Consider the following 16,591-nt stretch of genomic DNA (forward strand, 5'->3'; position numbering starts at 1 on the left):
ACAAGCCCAGGGTCACCTCCTTTCATGGCCCCGCCCCCTCGACCCCGCCTCTCACCGGTCCCACCCCTTCGCCCCGCCCTCCTCGCGCGTGACTGATAGGGGTTTCCTGGGACGCCGCACACTCTACAGATGCTTCACTGTGCAGTGGGCTGTGGGCTGACGTCGCTCTTCCGCACTCCCGGGATTGCAGCGGTCGCCGCCATGAGCACCGGCACCTTCGTCCAGTTGGAGCCGCTCAACTACCGCGGCGGGGTCCGTGTGGAGCCGGTGGACAGCTGCGGCACGGAGAAGGCGTTCGAGCCGGCCACCGGTAACCGCGCGGGGATGGAAGCGGGTGGGGTTGCGCTCTCCCGGGGCTGGAGGCGGGTGGAGTGGGCCCTCCCCGTGGACTTTCCTTGTGCACTCAGTCTGATGCCCCGTGTCCCCCTCTCTCCACAAAGGGTTTCTGGACTTGCATGGCTGCAATGTGGGGCAGAGTGCTGCAGAGGCTCATGAAAAAGCGGGAGCAGGTGGATGCGCGGGAGGTGGGGTGGGGGTCGGGAGGTAACTGCGTGGCTGGTGCAGAGGAGTTGGGTGCAGGAGCTCTGGGTATCTTGAGTTTTCAGAACTGAGCCTGCAGGAGCGTCTTCAGCTGTATGTTAGTGAGTTTGAGGTCAACCTGAGATAAATGAAACGTCTCATGTTTACAGCAGTTCACATTGAATAGTTGATAGAGCACACCTAAGCCCCATGGGGTTAAGTGAGAAGTCCAGGGTTCCAGGGTCTTCAGACTTCCTGTTCTGCTGAATTGTCTCCTCATTTCCATATTATTTTGTCTAAGTTACCCAGTAGCACTTAGGTTTCCTTTTGTTTGTTTTTAAATGTTATTTATTTTTGAAATTGGGTCTTGTTATGTAGCCTTGGCTTGCTTGCCTGGAACTTGCTGTATAGACCAGGCTGGCCTTGAACTCACAGAGACCCACCTGTCTGTGCTTCTCCAGTGCTGGGAGTAGGTATGCAGCCTTATTGGACTCTAAAGGGATTCCTGGTCTCAAAAAAGCTAAGAACTAAATGAGACCATGGTCAAAAGGAATCTCCCAGAGAATGCTAGAAACAATTCAAATGTGTTGCAGGTGCTTGAGATAAAACTGACTCTCTGCTTCTTCATAGGCCGAGTGATAGCTACATTACGGTGTTCAGGAGAGAGGGAAGTAAGTTTGGCTGTTAAAAATGCAAAGGCTGCCTTTAAAGTCTGGAGTAAGAAATCTGGCATGGAGCGCTGCGAAGTCCTTTTAGAGGCTGCCCGGATGATAAAGGTGTGTACCAATAATATTCTTCTCGAGAAACTACTCTTCTAATGCTCCAAAGGCAGTTGCGGTTAATTGATGCAGCTTTAGGTTGTGATATTTCTGTGAAATGGAGGCACTCCCACATGCTCACCTTGGTATGTGAAACAAGTACCCACTGAGTGCTCCATGAGACCGTGGCTCTTGGACAGCTTCCTGGGCATGCTTTTTATTTCTTCTGAATTTGTTTTGAATTGTAATGTGCTCTTGATAGCTTACTTCCTTTTGATTTAAATTACTCTTATTTAGAGGTATATTTATTTGTGCAGTGTGGGTACTCCTTTTGATTTAAATTACTCTTATTTAGAGGTATATTTATTTGTGCAGTGTGGGTATATGTACAGTCGTGTGAAGAGTTTTGAGATAGTGTCTGTCAATGAACCTAGGGTCCATCAACTTGGCTAGACTGGCTCGTCAGTGAGCTCCAGGGATTTGTCTGCTGTGCCTCCCTAGTTCTGGTGATGTGGCTCTGGTGCTGGGACATTTGGCTTTTATGTGGGAGCTGGGGATTAGAACTCAGGTCCTCATGCTTGCACAACAGGCACTTTACTGACTCAGCCATCTCATCAGCCATGGTGGTTGCTTGTTATTTTTCCTTCTGATGATATTTAAGCTTATCTTTCAGGTTTGTTTTCTACCTTAATTGCCTGGGAAGGTTTCAGATTCATAGGTATCCTTCTTTTAGAAAAAAGGTTATTGGAAACTTGGAAAATTCAGAGTGATATACATCAGAACATGGACTGTGTCTTTGGTGGGAATGTAGGGTTTCTTTTTCTTATCGTAAACTTGCTGTGAGAAACCTGGAAGGGTCTGAGAATTAACCTGCTTGCGTGTGTGTGTGTGTGTGTGTGTGTGTGTGTGTGTGTGTGTGTGTGTGTGTGTGTGTGCATGCACATGGCCATACGTGTGTATCCAAATATCTTTATACACATACAGCAATGTTTCAGTGCACACATGTATTCTGATAGAACACACGAGGCTGTGGAGACCAGAGAAAAAGGCTCATTACAACAAAATGTGACAGCCTGAGGTGCAGGGGTTGGTACCACAGGGGATTTGTGTACCTGAATGCTTTGTGTGTCTCCTCATCTTCTGGGGAGGTATTGGGATTAATTGCTCATCAAGCAAGTCTCTGGGACTCAGAGAGAAGGGTCACTACAGTTATTACCCTGGATGATAAATAAATGACTCTAGGAGCAAGAAATCTTAGCTCCAAAGGTCTCTCTCTAGGGGCCATTCAGTCTCTGTCTTCCGTGGCCTTTGCTCCTCAGCGTGTTCTTTGCTCAGATAGCTGGGCCAGGCAGAAAAGTCTGAGTATATGCTCAGATGTTTCAATTATCCATACTCATTTAATAGTTCTTAATTTTTTTTTTTTTTTTTTTTTTTTTTTTGGCCAGGCAGTGGCACTTAGAAGGCAGAGGCAGGTGGATCTCTGAGTTTGAGGCCAGCCTGGTCTACAGTGTTCCAGGACAGCCAGGAACACACAGAGAAACCCTGTCTTAGTAATACAAAACAAACAAAACAAAAAGACCATTTTCATTTTCTAACTTATACCTAAGTGAGGTTGTGGTTTTAATCATTGTCACCTGATGAACTTGAAAGGAAGAGGAGAGTCACTCTGTGACAGCAGGTTTATCTTCCAGGGCAGCACCAATTATTCTGTCGAGTTTCCTTGCAAGTGTGCCAGCCTTTTCTAGGTGTAGAACTTAAGTGACATATTCTTTTTAAGCACTGGGTGTGTTGAGACATCCTAATAATGTACTAAATCTCTTCTCTTTTACCCACAGGAGCAGAAGAATGCAATTGCCACCATTGAGACAATCAACAATGGAAAGTCCATATTTGAGGCCCGCCTGGATGTTGACACTTCCTGGCAGTGCCTGGAATACTATGCAGGACTGGCTGCATCCATGGCAGGTGAGCTGTGGCCTGGCCTCAGGTGACCTATTGATTAGAGGGTAGAGGAGTAGAGCCTGGTGGTGAAGGTCAAAATCTTAGGTTCATTGTTACCTACTTAGTTGGCTTAAGTTACTTCATCATTCCATAGCTAAGGTAGAGATGATAACACCTAATAATACCTAATTTCCTGGGTTGTTTAAAGGACTCTGAGAGAGTACATGAAAAGTACCCAGCATTGAACCTCAGCTTTTGACCAAATGGTTTGAAACACTAGTTTGTAAGAGTCCTTATCAAACTTACTATTGCTATCCAGTTCATGGCTGGGCCAGGAATGTAGCTAAGTTGGTGGAGTGTTTGCTTAGTGTGCCTGGAGCCCTGGGTCCAATTCCAAATATTGCATACTCTTGAGTGTGGTGATGCCCACTTATAATCCCAGCCCTGAGGAGGTAGACACAGGAGGGCCAGAAGGTTAAGGACATCCTCAGCTACATAGTGAGCTTGAGGACAGCCTGAGATAAATGAATTCTATTTCAAACAGATGTTTACAGCAGTTCATATTGAATGGTTGGTAGAGCCCAACTGAGCCACATGGGATAAGTGAGCAGTCCAGAGTTTCAGACTTTCTCTATTGCCGAGTTGTCCCCTTATTTCCATATTAATTTATCTAAGTTACCTAGTAGCACTCAGGAGATTTTGTTTTGTTTGCTTTTAAATGTTATTTATTTTTGAAACAGGGTCTTGTTACATAGCCTTGGCTTGCTTGCATGGAGTTTGTTATATAGACCAGGCTGGCTTTAACTCAGAGCTGGGATTAAAGGCTTACACTACCATACTTGGCTTGCTTTTATTTTTTTAAATTATATGTGTATGGGTGTTTTGCCTGCGTCGTACGTCATGTACTACTTCCAAATCTGGTATCTGCAGAAGCCAAATGAGTGTGTAGGATTCCCCGGAACTGAAATTAACAAATGGTTGTGAGCTACCATGCCGGTGCTGAGAACTGAACCTGGGTCCTTTGGCAGAGCAACCAGTGTTCTTCACTGCTGGCCAATTTCTCCAGCCCCTGCAGGGGGTTCTGTGAGAGACTTAAATGAACTCGGATGAATGTGCCAGCGAAATGGTGGGGAACATAGACTTGCAATATTTCTTATTCTGTTTTACCCCTAGGAGAGCATGTCCAACTCCCAGGAGGGTCCTTTGGCTACACCAGAAGAGAGCCACTTGGGGTGTGTGTGGGGATAGGAGCATGGAACTACCCTTTCCAGATTGCCTGTTGGAAGTCTGCTCCTGCTTTGGCATGTGGTAAGCATAAGTTACTGCTCCACAGTGAGCCTTCCCTCCCACTCACCCCTCCTCAGTCAGAAAGACCTGCCTTGGGGCAGTCAAATCTCAGAGAGGATGTGGGTCTGTTCCTGTTTTGCCTTGCCCCTGAAGGAATTTCAAGTTTAGGTTGCACACATAGGTTATGTCTTGGTGTTTCTATTTTGCATCTATCCGGTTTATTTCTGATGTAGGAACTAGCTGTGTCATCTAGACTATCCTTTTGATTCAGCCCTCTAGTGTTGGAACTAAGGGAAATGAAAGCTCCTGGTCTTTGGTTTAACTTTTAGAATGAGACTGATGGTGAAGTTGAAAGCTTTAAATGGGATAGTCCATGTGTAAAGACCATGATACAGAGAACCCAAGGTGGGAAAACAAGATATGTCCTTTTTAAAAAAAAAAAGCTAATTTTAGATTTTTTTTTTTTTTTTTTATGTATGAGTGTTTTGCATGCATGTATATAGTGGTCCATGAGGACCACTAGTACCTGCGGAGGCCAGAAGAAGGAGCTAGATTCCCTGGTTCTAAGTTATCCTTTGTCTAAGCACTGGAAGCTGAACCCAGATCCTCTTCCTGACCAGAAAGTGGTCTTAACCACTGAGTCATTGCTTCAGTCCCAGACATTTCTATAATTAACATCCTTTGGTGAATTTGGAAAAACAGGAACCAGGTGAGATTGTGTAGTCTTGTTTAAGAAGAGCATTTGCTTTTCTGCAGGTAATGCCATGATCTTTAAGCCTTCTCCCTTCACACCTGTGTCTGCTTTGCTCCTGGCTGAGATCTACACCAAAGCTGGCATGCCTCCTGGGCTCTTCAATGTGGTGCAGGGTGGGGCTGCTACAGGCCAGTTTCTGTGTCAGCATCCTGATGTGGCCAAAGTCTCCTTTACTGGAAGTGTGCCTACTGGCATGAAGGTACAGATGAAACTATTTTTTTTTGTTCAATACAACAAATGGCTAAGTCTGGCAAAGCCGATCCTGTCTGCTGTGTATTTTGCTGAGTTTGGATTTCCTAGTTTATGTTGGGAATGGGCCAGGAAATTCTACTTTTCATGTGCACATGAGAAGGGAAAGAGAGCATGTGTGTGTGGGTGGTCTGTGGTAGGCCAGGTGGGGTAGAAATTCTCCACCTGCCTCAGGAGAGAATATGTGTGCAGGATTGGGGTCTGGGCTGTGCTGTTCTGTTGTTTGGTGAGTTAACTATGGTTACTTCAGGATTTGCTACTCTTGACATGAATTTCTGTTCCAAGTTCTAAAGAGCCCTAAATGTAAAAACACAAAGAGAATTCCTGGCTTCGAGAATCCTGGGAACTGTCAATATATCCGAAATGAACTCCTGTTTCAGGGTGTGAAGTGAAGTTCGTAAATTCTCAGGAGTTTTTGCCAAAGAGCTTTCTAAGAGGATGAAGGGCCCAGAGTACATGAGAACAGGCTCTGGGCTCTGTCAGACCAACATGACCTGGTGGGTTCAGGTTGAGTTGACCTAACTTACGCTAAACTTCCGGGTGCCTTGTTTGGGTCTGTAGATCATGGAGATGTCAGCTAAAGGAATCAAACCTGTCACTTTGGAGCTTGGAGGCAAATCTCCTCTTATCATCTTCTCAGACTGTGACCTAAAGAATGCTGTGAAGGGGGCGTTGTTGGCCAACTTCCTCTCACAAGGCCAGGTAAGAACTCTTCCTGGGAGGGAGAGGAAGGAAGGCCTTCCTCTCCTCCTAACAGCATGGTGACACCAGACACACTAAGAATTACAGGATAGTTGTGAACAAACAGAAGACTTTCTGTGGAGTGGCCCTTAACTTCCCTAATACTGCTGCCCTTCTATGCAGTTCCTCCTGTTGTGGTAACCCCCAACCATAAGATTATTTTTGTCATTACTTCACAACTGTAATTTTTGCTGCTGTTCTGAATGAGGCTTGCCAAAGGGGTTGTGGCCCACAGATTGAGAACCACTGTAGAAACTTACCTGTTTGTCATTCTCTAAATCTGTTTATATACACAATACAAAAGTAATACGTTTTCCTGAACTATCAGAGGAAGTTATAGACACAAGGTCCCTAACTGTCAAATACTGCAGTGTAGCCAAAAACCATGTTCTTTTACATAAGTACAGTGTGATTAGTCAGAGAAAACGACTTTCTTTTTCTGGGATAAAATCCAGCTGAAGGGACTAAGGCTGTAGTATGGTGGTAAAGCACTTTCATAATACCACAAAAACACAAGAATCCAGTGAATTGAGATGACGAAACATTAGGTTTCATATTTTGTTTTGTTTGCCCCCCCCCCATGGTTACTTCTTTTTTTAAAAAATTCTTTAGACATATTTTGAGTGTGAATCTTTTGCCTGAGTATGTGAATGTTCATTCCAGGTGTTCTTGGTGCCTCTGGAGGCCAGAAGAGAGGGTGTTTGGTCCCCCTGAAACTGGAGTTAATGGATGGTTGTGAGCCATTGTGTGGGTGCTGGGAACTGAACCTCCAAGAGCAACAAGTGAAGCCAGTGTGGTAGTGGTGGTGGTGGTGGTGATGGTGATACAGTGCCATCAGTACTTGGGAGGCAGAGGCAGGCAGATTTCTGAGTTCAAGGCCAGCCTGCTCTACAACCAGGGCTACACAGAGCTATCCCATCTCCAAAAACAAAAAAAGGAAACAAGTAAGCTATCTCTCCAGCCTTAGTTATTATTTCTCTAAACTATACACAGTATGTGGTACAAGGTGGTAATCCGATACATGTGTCATGATAAGTGATGGGTACTCGATCTGAAATAATTGGAGCAATTAGCATTGTTTATGATTTCACGAGACTCTGTGTTGCTCAGGCTGTCCTTGAATTCCCAGCTTTCCAAGTCTGGGGTCACAGACATGAGCCATCACACCTGGTTTTAACTCTTTGACCCCAGTAACTTCTTTGATTTCTGACACATTGAGGCATTTTAGACCCATCTTATTATTTTTTCCACCTGAACTTTGGAATTGGCCACTTGTCTAGGCAGGCCTGGTTTCAGTGAGTGGTAAGTGAAACCTAGAAACTAAGCTCTTGGTCTGGGGATGTAGTTCAGTGATAGACTGCTTACTTCATTTTTGTGATCCTGAGTCTAACCTCCAGTACTGCCAAGGGAAAAAAACCACCAAGACCTCAGTCAGTGCCAGGCTCTTCATTGCTACTGTGGTATCTATATTGTGTGTAATTCTGAGGCCAGGGCTAGAGAATGCATGTCTGTATGTATATGAGACATAGTTGCACATACTTTGTTTTGTGTTTTTCTTGTTTTGTTATTATTATTAATTTTAAGGCAGGGTTTCTTTGTGTAGCCCTGGCTGTCCTAGAACTCACTGTATAGACCAGGCTGGCCTTAAGTCAGAGATCCCTCTGTTTCTACCTCTCAAGTGCTGGGATTAATCCCACCATTACCCATCTTTTTTTTTTTTTTTTTTTTTTTTTTGTACAGGCTGAATGCTACACTCAGAAGTTAACTTAGATCTATTCTATTGTCCCCTGCTTTTACTTTGGTTACGGTGTTCAGTTAGAATAGTGGGTCCTTTGGATTCTGTTTTTATTTCATTTGAGGTGTCTTTTCCTCTGTCCTTTAAAGATTTTTTAAAATTTGGTTTGATCAGGCAAAAGATGAACATAGTTCCTAATGTCAGGATTTTTTTTTTTTAAAGAGCCTCACTCAGAACTGAGAACTGTAACTCCTCATTTTTCTACCTGTTACCATCCCTACTTTTCCCATTCTGCTCCTTGAACAAAATGACCAGATATTTGTATATTTCTATTTTCACTACTTTCTTTCACAAATGGTATCGGGTTAGATGTACCATTTTTTGCCAGCCTTTAGTGGCGCATGACTTTAATCCCAGGTCTTGGGAGGCAGAGGCAGGTGGATCTCTGTGAGTTTGAGACCAGCCTGTTCTACAGAGCCAGTGCCAGGACAGCCTCCAAAGCCACAGAGAAACCCTGTCTCGAAAATCAAAACAAAACAAAAAGTACCATTTTTTACTTAATATATCCTGGGAATCATGTCATTTAACTTCATAGGGATCATCTGTTTCTGGGACTTCACTCTCTGTTCTATTCTATTGCATGTGTGTGGTATTTGACCAGTATTCATGTTCATTTGTGCAAGAATGAATAAGTAGTGATTATGTACAGTTTCAGAGATAACACTAAAATGTTCAAGACTATACTCTTAACCCCATTTTATTTTATGTCCCCTCTTACCTCCTACAGAAACAACCAGAATGAGCAGCTGGTACTATTGGGGGAGGGTGAGAGCGGGCTCTGATCCTGTGGCCATTAATGGTCTTAAGACAGTTTAAGCCGAGTAAGACTTAACCTTTCTGTTAGAGGGCAGATCATGTCCACAATCACATGTGATCCTTCCCAATTACTATGGACAGGTTTTAGAAAAGAAAATATTTTTCAAAAAATGTGTTGTGGAGCTGGAGAGATGATTCAGCAGTCAAGAGCATTGGTTGCTCTAGCAGAGCACCTGGGTTCGATTCCTAGTACCCACATGGTGGCTCACAATCATCTGTGACTCCAGGTCCAGGAAATCCAGTGCCCTCTTATGGCTTCCACAGGTACCAGGCACACACACCGCACACAGACAGACATCCGGGTGAAACATTAGTATGCATAAAATAAAGCATTAAAAAAATGGGTCATGAGTCATTTAAAGTGTTTTTAGATATGCACAAATTTATGTCTTTCCTTTAGGTTTGCTGTAATGGCACCAGAGTGTTTGTGCAAAAGGAAATTATTGATAAATTTACGGAAGAAGTTGTGAAACAGACTGAAAAGATAAAGATCGGAGACCCCCTTCTAGAAGACACTAGGATGGGGCCACTCATCAATAGTCCGCATCTGGAACGGGTCTCTGGGTTTATAAAGTTAGCAAAGGAGCAGGTGAGGCATGAGTGGAAGCTGGGGCAGGGGTTATGTCAGGCTGCTTTCCCCATGTCCTTTCCCACATGGACATCGGTGGTTACCGTCCATCAGTGTGCTGCTTTTTGGGAGGGTAAATGCTGTGTGTATCTGCTCAGGCTGCCTTTTGCCTTGTGAGAACACATACGGAGTTCAAATCTGTATTGTGTGTTCAATACAGAAAATGCCTGTCTTTTGTTTTTCACTTAGGGTGCTACTGTGCTGTATGGTGGAGATGTGTATGTTCCGACGGATCCTAAATTAAAATTTGGATATTACATGACACCTTGCATTTTAAGTATGTCTTCTTGTTTGCTTTTAAATGACTTGAATTAAATAGTAGATAGATAACAATGGATATTTATGAACTGTGTAATGCCATAGAGAAAGGGTTGGCAAATTGAATGGTTCCACTACCCAGGTACCCAGGTTTAAGAAGTAGAGCTACTTCATTACTTTTGAAACCCTCTAGGTACCCTTCTGCTAGGGCAACCATGTGTGTTGGTTTATGGTTAAGTACCAACATATGTAGTGGAGACACTTATTCTTGGAACACACTTTAAAAACAAAACACCTCCCAAATATGTTTGATTTGAAAAAAAAAAAAAGTAATGAACTCCTTAGTAATGTAAAATGTAAAGCATACTTTTCCTTTGAACTACAACATATCGTTGTAACAAAACCAATTTGTCAGATGTAATTTTATTAAGTTTTGGTACATCTTTTCACTCTTAAAACTCTGCTTTGGACAGTCAGGTATACATGTACCCTTATTGTAAACACTACTTTTCTGTTTTCTTTTTGAGGCAAGTTCTCACTGTGTGACTCTGTCTGGCCTGGAACTCTGTGTAGACCAGTCTGGCCTTGAACTTAACAGAGATCTGACTGTCTCTGCCTCCTGAGTGCTGGGATTAAAGGCGAGCACCCCCACCTCCTGGCTCTTAATTTAAGAATGAAGGACTGATTATATTTAGACAGGCACACTGCTGCCTTTTATACCCATTCCCTTTAGCTCTCCAGGGTAAAACTCATGGCCTACAGAGCCATTTGTGTAAGCAACCTTTGTAAACTGATAAAATACTTTCAGAGATGATTGGTAATTCATTGTTTTGAGTAACTAAATAAAACTTATATGTGGATTACTGGTTTTCAAAGACTTAGAACGCATCCAGCTATCTGAGAATACAATCTAACATATCCTTGAAGTACAGGTGTCTTTGTGCACTGATACAGTGTACTGTGTATAGAGCAGCATCTAACCTACCTCTGAAGAGATTCTTTTTTTAAGTTTATTATTCTTTCATATAATATATACCAAGTGTACCCTCCTCTCCCTCCACTCCCCCAATTCTGAAGAGATTTTAAAACTGTCATCTTTGTAAATCTTTTTTTTTTTTTTTTTTTTTTTTTTTGGTAGACTGTGTCTTTTAGATTCTGGCTATAATGAGCCAGAGTGTCTAAGAGTACTTCAAAGCACGTCATTTATCCATGCAGCTTCCTCAAAACTGTTTCTGTGAGCATTGCTGAAATCATGCAGGCTCATGTTCCCTCCCCCCTTTGGAGGCTCACTGAGGATCAGTACAGGTGTTTCCCTGAGTTCTAAGTACAAAATTTAAATGGCAAATGTGAATTAAATGGTTTTAGGGAGTTAGTCATTTATAGGAATATTTAAGTGCATTTTTTTATCAAAGCAAATATACCTTCATATTATATATATATATATATTTATATATATATATATATTAATATATATATATATATATATATATATATATATATAGCATTTTAACAGAAATGTTGATGTATTTTTGGATCATTTTCGGTGACCTTTTTATGAACATCTACTTAATGTTTTCTTCAAAGACTTTTTTTTTAAGAAGCCTTCTAAGAGTTCATCGTTAGGGTGTGTCTAGTTTGAGAATATTCCCTCCTCCTTGGGCATTTGGTTTGTTGCTCCCTCTTTCATCATTCTAACTAATGCTATCGTGAAGATTTTTTTAAGTAAATCTGTTTACCTCACTGGGTACTTCCTTAGGAACTCTAAAAAGTCATTTTAGAATTGCACAGAGGATGACGCTCTTTTAATATGTATTACCAAATTGCCATGCAAAAGGAAGGTCTAATTGTTATTGATGGTAGCTGTATTCTCTTGAAATGTTGTTCCTCTAAAGCTACATGTTTCATTGTTTACTACAGACAATGTGTTTTGGATATATGAGAGTATACTCCCCTCTCTGTCTCTGGTTTCATTATGAATGTTGGTAGCTAATTGCAGAGATGACATGACCTGTGTGAAAGAAGAGATCTTTGGACCAGTTATGTCCATTTTATCGTTTGAAACTGAAGCTGAGGTTCTGGCACGGGCCAATGATACCAGTTTTGGACTAGCAGCTGGTGTCTTTACCAGGTATGTAGATCAGGATACCCACAAGCATCTTGGAAGGGAAGGATTATGGTGGTATCTTGGATATGTAATCTTTTTTTTTCTTATTCCTCCTTACTTTGCCGTCATTAGAGCCATCAGCATCTGTTTTTGTTTCATGATGTTGAAGATCTCACTGAGCTACACCCCAGCTCTGTTTGGTGCTTCTTCGTTCGGAAGATGCCAAAGCTGAATTTTATAGTTTTCATTAATGATCAGAGGACTCTATATATGGCTTTGGAGTTTAAAATGGACTCTATATGGCTTTGGAGTTTAAAATGAACTCTAAACTTTATTAATGAAAGTTCTGGCTTCATTCTTTCATTGAATATTTAAGATTCTGATCTTTGCAAAGCTTTGGACAAGGTACTGAAAAGATTCACATCACGGAATTTAGAAGACTTAACTGTATTAATACTGGACATTGATCTTCAAATATGTCATTTTTGGTGCAGTGTAGTAGTTCCTGGCTGGTGTGCATTCTAACTCACATAGACTTTGTGTGTTGCATATTTATGTTTCTTCAATTTTAAATATTGTGGTACCATTATTAATAATCCTTGTTCATAAGTGTTAACTACTATAATAGAGGTAAAAATGATTTTGATGTAAAGCTTCTTGCAAAATAATCTGGATAGTGGTACAAGCCTAGAACTCCAGCAAACAGGGCCGAGGCGGGTGGACCTTATATTTGAGACCAGCCTGGGCTACATAGTAAGACAACACAAAAGGGAAAAAGGTCTGCAAGTCTCCAGGTCATATGCAAACTCTGAGTAGTCACTGGTGTTAGGAAGGTGGTTTTCTAAGGTTTCACTGAGAGGGCAGAGTATTTGCTGATTACTAAGGTCAAATGCTGTGCCTTGTGGTCAGACACCTGGAAAAGAAGGCTTGAGTTTGCTTTCCATGGAGGTGCTCTGAAGCTGGCCTTCATGTGATTGCTTCCCTTTGGGCCCTGGAAAGAATACTGGGACTCTGCTTTCTACTTTGGAGACTGAGTGCTGAGTGGGCTAAGTGCTCTCTCTCTCTCTCTCTCTCTCTCTCTCTCTCTCTCTCTCTCTCTCTCTCTCTCTCTGTGTGTGTGTGTGTGTGTGTGTGTGTGTGTTGGGGTACTAAAGATTAAACCTAGGGCCTTGAAATATTAAACATGTATCCTATACTGAACTGTATATCTCCAGCATCACCTGTCCTTTTTTTCACTTTTTATTTTGAGTTAGGTGCTCTACATTGCCAGATGTACATGGCCATGACATAGTTCTGTAGCCCAAGTAGGCCTTGAACTGACTCAGAGTTGTTGTCTGGCCTCCACACATGTGCTTCGTTTACACACAACATAAAAGGCTCTAATTCCTGCATATCTGTATCCGCCCTTATTAGCATGTTTCTTTCAGCTGTCTTCCTGGGTGTGAGGTCATATTCCATTGTGGTTTTGGTTTTCCTTTTTGTGGGTTTTCCTTTTGCTTTTGTATGTTAATTTGAGTGCTATACTTAAGGAGGCTTTGTCTAATCTGGTATCAGGGAGATATATCTCTGTATTTCTAATCGTTTTATAGTTCTCAGGTCTGTGTTCTGTGTGAGCATGTATGTGTATGGTGTAAGGAGCTCCATCTTTATCATCTTATATGAGGTGCTAGAATTGTTCCCGCACCATTGAATAGTGGCACCCTGCTTGCTTAATAGATTTTTTTTTTTTTTTTTTTTTTTTCTGAGACAGGGTTTCTCTGTGTAACAACAGCCCTGGCTGTCCTAGAACTAGCTCCATAGACTAGGCTGGCCTCGAACTCACAGAGATCCACCTGCCTCTGCCTCTAGAATGCTGGGATTAAAGGCGAGTGCTACCACTGCTTGTCATTTTATAGATTTTTTTTTTTTTTTTTTTTTTTTAAAAATCTGGTATCTTCTTTGCCTGTTTAATGGGTTTTAAACAGTTTGAAGAAACAACAGTTGGGCAGGATTTCAGGTCCTTCGAGTTTATACTTTGATGTTTCCTGTGAAGTTAGCTTGAACTGTGAATAACTAGTACTGTCTTCTTCCTCCCAGTGACATCCAGCGGGCTCACAGGGTGGCAGCTGAGCTTCAGGTAGGAACGTGCTACATTAACAACTACAATGTCAGTCCAGTGGAGTTGCCTTTTGGTGGATATAAGAAGTCAGGTAAGGAGGAGGGAAATGTACAAACCAACCATCCTAGCCAGTACTGCTACAGCAGTGTTTCTCAGCCTGTGAGTAGCATAGCCTCAGCAAATACAGACTCAGTCCTCCCCAGTCTACTGGAGTGCAGGCCAGGCATCTCCAGGAAGTTCTACTGTGTGTCATGGCTTGTGAATGGCTGATCTACATCTCAAGTATGTCTTGTGGGTCGAATTACTTTTTCTTTAATGTTGGATTGATTGCTCTGAGCATTAAATACTTCTTCTCGGGTTCCACATCAGGACTATCCATCAGTAGGGCTTAGGTGCTTCTAAAGTCATACCCCAGAAAGCTTAGATTAGTGGGTTTTCTCTTTGGGGCCCGTGTTTATAAACATGGTCTCATGTATCCAGGGTTAGCCTTGAGCTTGGTGTGTAGTGGAGCAGAGATTCTTCTGCCTCGTTGTCTGTGGGAAGTACCGGGACTACAGGCAGGTGTTGCTACACGCAGGCTATGTGGTGTTGGGGATTGAACCCAGGGCTTTGTGCTTGGTAGACAAGCACTCTACCCACTGAGCTATAGTGCCTGCCTTTGTGTTTCCTTAAAAACATTGAAGTGGAGCAGTGGGGGTGCACACCTGTAATCCTAGGGCTAGGGAGGCAGAGGCAGTTGGATCTGAGTTCAAGGCTATAGAGAAACCCTGTTTTGAAAAACCAATTAAAAAAAAAAAAAAGAAAAGAAAAAGAAAAAAAAGAGGACTGCACTTTTCCCCAGATGTTCACCCAAAGTGGCAGTCACCTGAAGTTCGGACTCATTCTGGTAAGAAATGAGGCTGTGTACTTCCCTGTCCTAAAACTTGGGGCCCCAGCAGAAGTAGCTGGTTTGAGGGTGAGCTTCCCCACCCTGACCAGCATAGCCTGCCTTGGAAAGGGTGTGTGACTTCAGACCTCTGTAGTGACCAGTTTACCCTGACACCATCTCTTTTTTTTAGGATTTGGCAGAGAGAATGGCCGAGTGACAATTGAGTACTACACACAGCTAAAGACGGTGTATGTGGAGATGGGTGACGTGGAATCGCCTTTCGAAAGCTAGTGAAGCCTGTCTGCAGGGCCAGGCTGTGGAATGAACTGGCTGCCTTGACAGCAGTATGACTGATTAGCTGCTTACATCCATGCTTTGGGTCACTCAGGATGAGGGAATGGGTCAGTATTGTCTTCCATCTTGCAGTCCCCCTTCTCAGCTGAAAATGTGCACAAGTGCCTTCCAGACACAGTAGCCAGGGAACTTGTTCTTCCTGAAAGTCCCCATGATCTTTACACAAACCCCAGCAAGACACTATTCAAAACAGCCAGGCCACAGCTCTGCTCGAACACATCTGTCCCACCAACAATGGCAACTTGCTCTAAAGATGCCTTCTTGGGTTCCCGATGAATCAGTAGACATATTTTCTTTGTTCATTGACCGATAAAAATTTCTTAAAGTTCGTTTTCCCCTGAGACAGAAAAGTGTGTGGGATTTTTGTTTGTTTTTTTCAAGACAGGGTTTCTCTGTAGCTTTGGAGCCTGTCCTGGAACTAGCTAGCCTGTCCTAGACCAGGCTAGCCTCAAACTCAGATCTGCCTTCCTCTGCCTCCCAAGTGCTTGGATTAAAGGCGTGTACCACCAATGCCTGGTCAGAAAAGTGTTAATACTTTTGGAAAAAGTCATTCATTCGTATTTAAACTTGTTTTTAGCTAGCAAGACCGCTCAGTGGGTAAGGTCTTACCACAGAAGCCCAATGACCTTGGTTCTGTCCCCAGGTCCCACATAAAGGGTGGTGTGCCCTTCCCCGTATCTCATACTTGCACCATAATAAAACCTTTTGCAAAAGCTGAGTTCTCTTGTCATTTCATTGAGAAATCTGACAACCTGGCTAGAGAAGACAGTTGATGCCTCAGCAAACACTTATCCCTGGTCCTTGCACTGCAAGCTTGCTGTCCTACAACCGAAGAGAATTGTTAGAATACATGAATTACTTGTATGCTACTATGACAGTGAATTGAAATCAATCACACTGTTAGTCTTTTTGCTGTCTTAATTTGTGTCTCACCACGTCTCAAAGGCTGGAAAGGACAGAGGAGAAAGCACAGTTGAAGCATGAAGTTTAATCCTCACCCATCCTCTCTGGGTGAGTAATAGTGAAGGTGGCATTGAAAGATAAGGAATGATTGTCATTACTGGGTCTTGATCCTCTTGTTCCTGCATGGGTGAGTTAGGCAGTTAGCACTGGGATGATTAAATCAGCCCTTCTTGGTGTTATTTGCCCTGAAATATTTATGAATCCATCCTTGTTTTTCTCTTACACAAAGACCTATTTGTCTTTTCAAGGTTGGGTTGGGGGGGGGGGTGAGGTTGCCAAAAGAAAAAAGTAATTAGACAATGCTATGAAGGATGATCCCAGGGCTTTTCATGGTCACTAAGATTACAATGTGCTCTCACTTAGGCCCTTGTAGTTTCCAGCTGCAGTTAAGATAAGGCCTATGAGCCTCATCCCCACCATCCACAATATCTGGATGTCATCTTCTGTACTTTCCTCTT

General features: G+C 42.7%; 1 protein-coding gene across 2 annotated transcripts; it reads left to right on the forward strand.

Moving 5' to 3' along the window:
- Positions 1-104: 104 nt before the first annotated feature.
- Aldh9a1 (aldehyde dehydrogenase 9 family member A1) lies at positions 105-15,511 on the forward strand. Of its 2 annotated transcripts, XM_051186194.1 has the most exons (11): positions 105-310; positions 1,150-1,295; positions 3,113-3,242; positions 4,392-4,526; positions 5,262-5,458; positions 6,070-6,210; positions 9,261-9,449; positions 9,678-9,765; positions 11,733-11,874; positions 13,927-14,039; positions 15,007-15,511. In XM_051186194.1, the coding sequence occupies exons 1-11, from the start codon at positions 130-132 to the stop codon at positions 15,105-15,107; spliced, it is 1,563 nt and encodes a 520-aa protein (XP_051042151.1). In that variant the 5' UTR covers positions 105-129; the 3' UTR covers positions 15,108-15,511. The 2 variants fall into 2 exon arrangements, with proteins under 2 accessions (XP_051042151.1, XP_051042152.1); XM_051186195.1 differs by lacking the exons at positions 13,927-14,039; positions 15,007-15,511 and having other exon boundaries at positions 11,664-11,807.
- The last annotated feature ends 1,080 nt before the right edge of the window (positions 15,512-16,591 follow it).

Source organism: Phodopus roborovskii, unplaced genomic scaffold (genome assembly GCF_943737965.1).
Source record: "Phodopus roborovskii unplaced genomic scaffold, PHOROB, whole genome shotgun sequence".
In the NCBI taxonomy this organism is placed as follows: domain Eukaryota; kingdom Metazoa; phylum Chordata; class Mammalia; order Rodentia; family Cricetidae; genus Phodopus; species Phodopus roborovskii.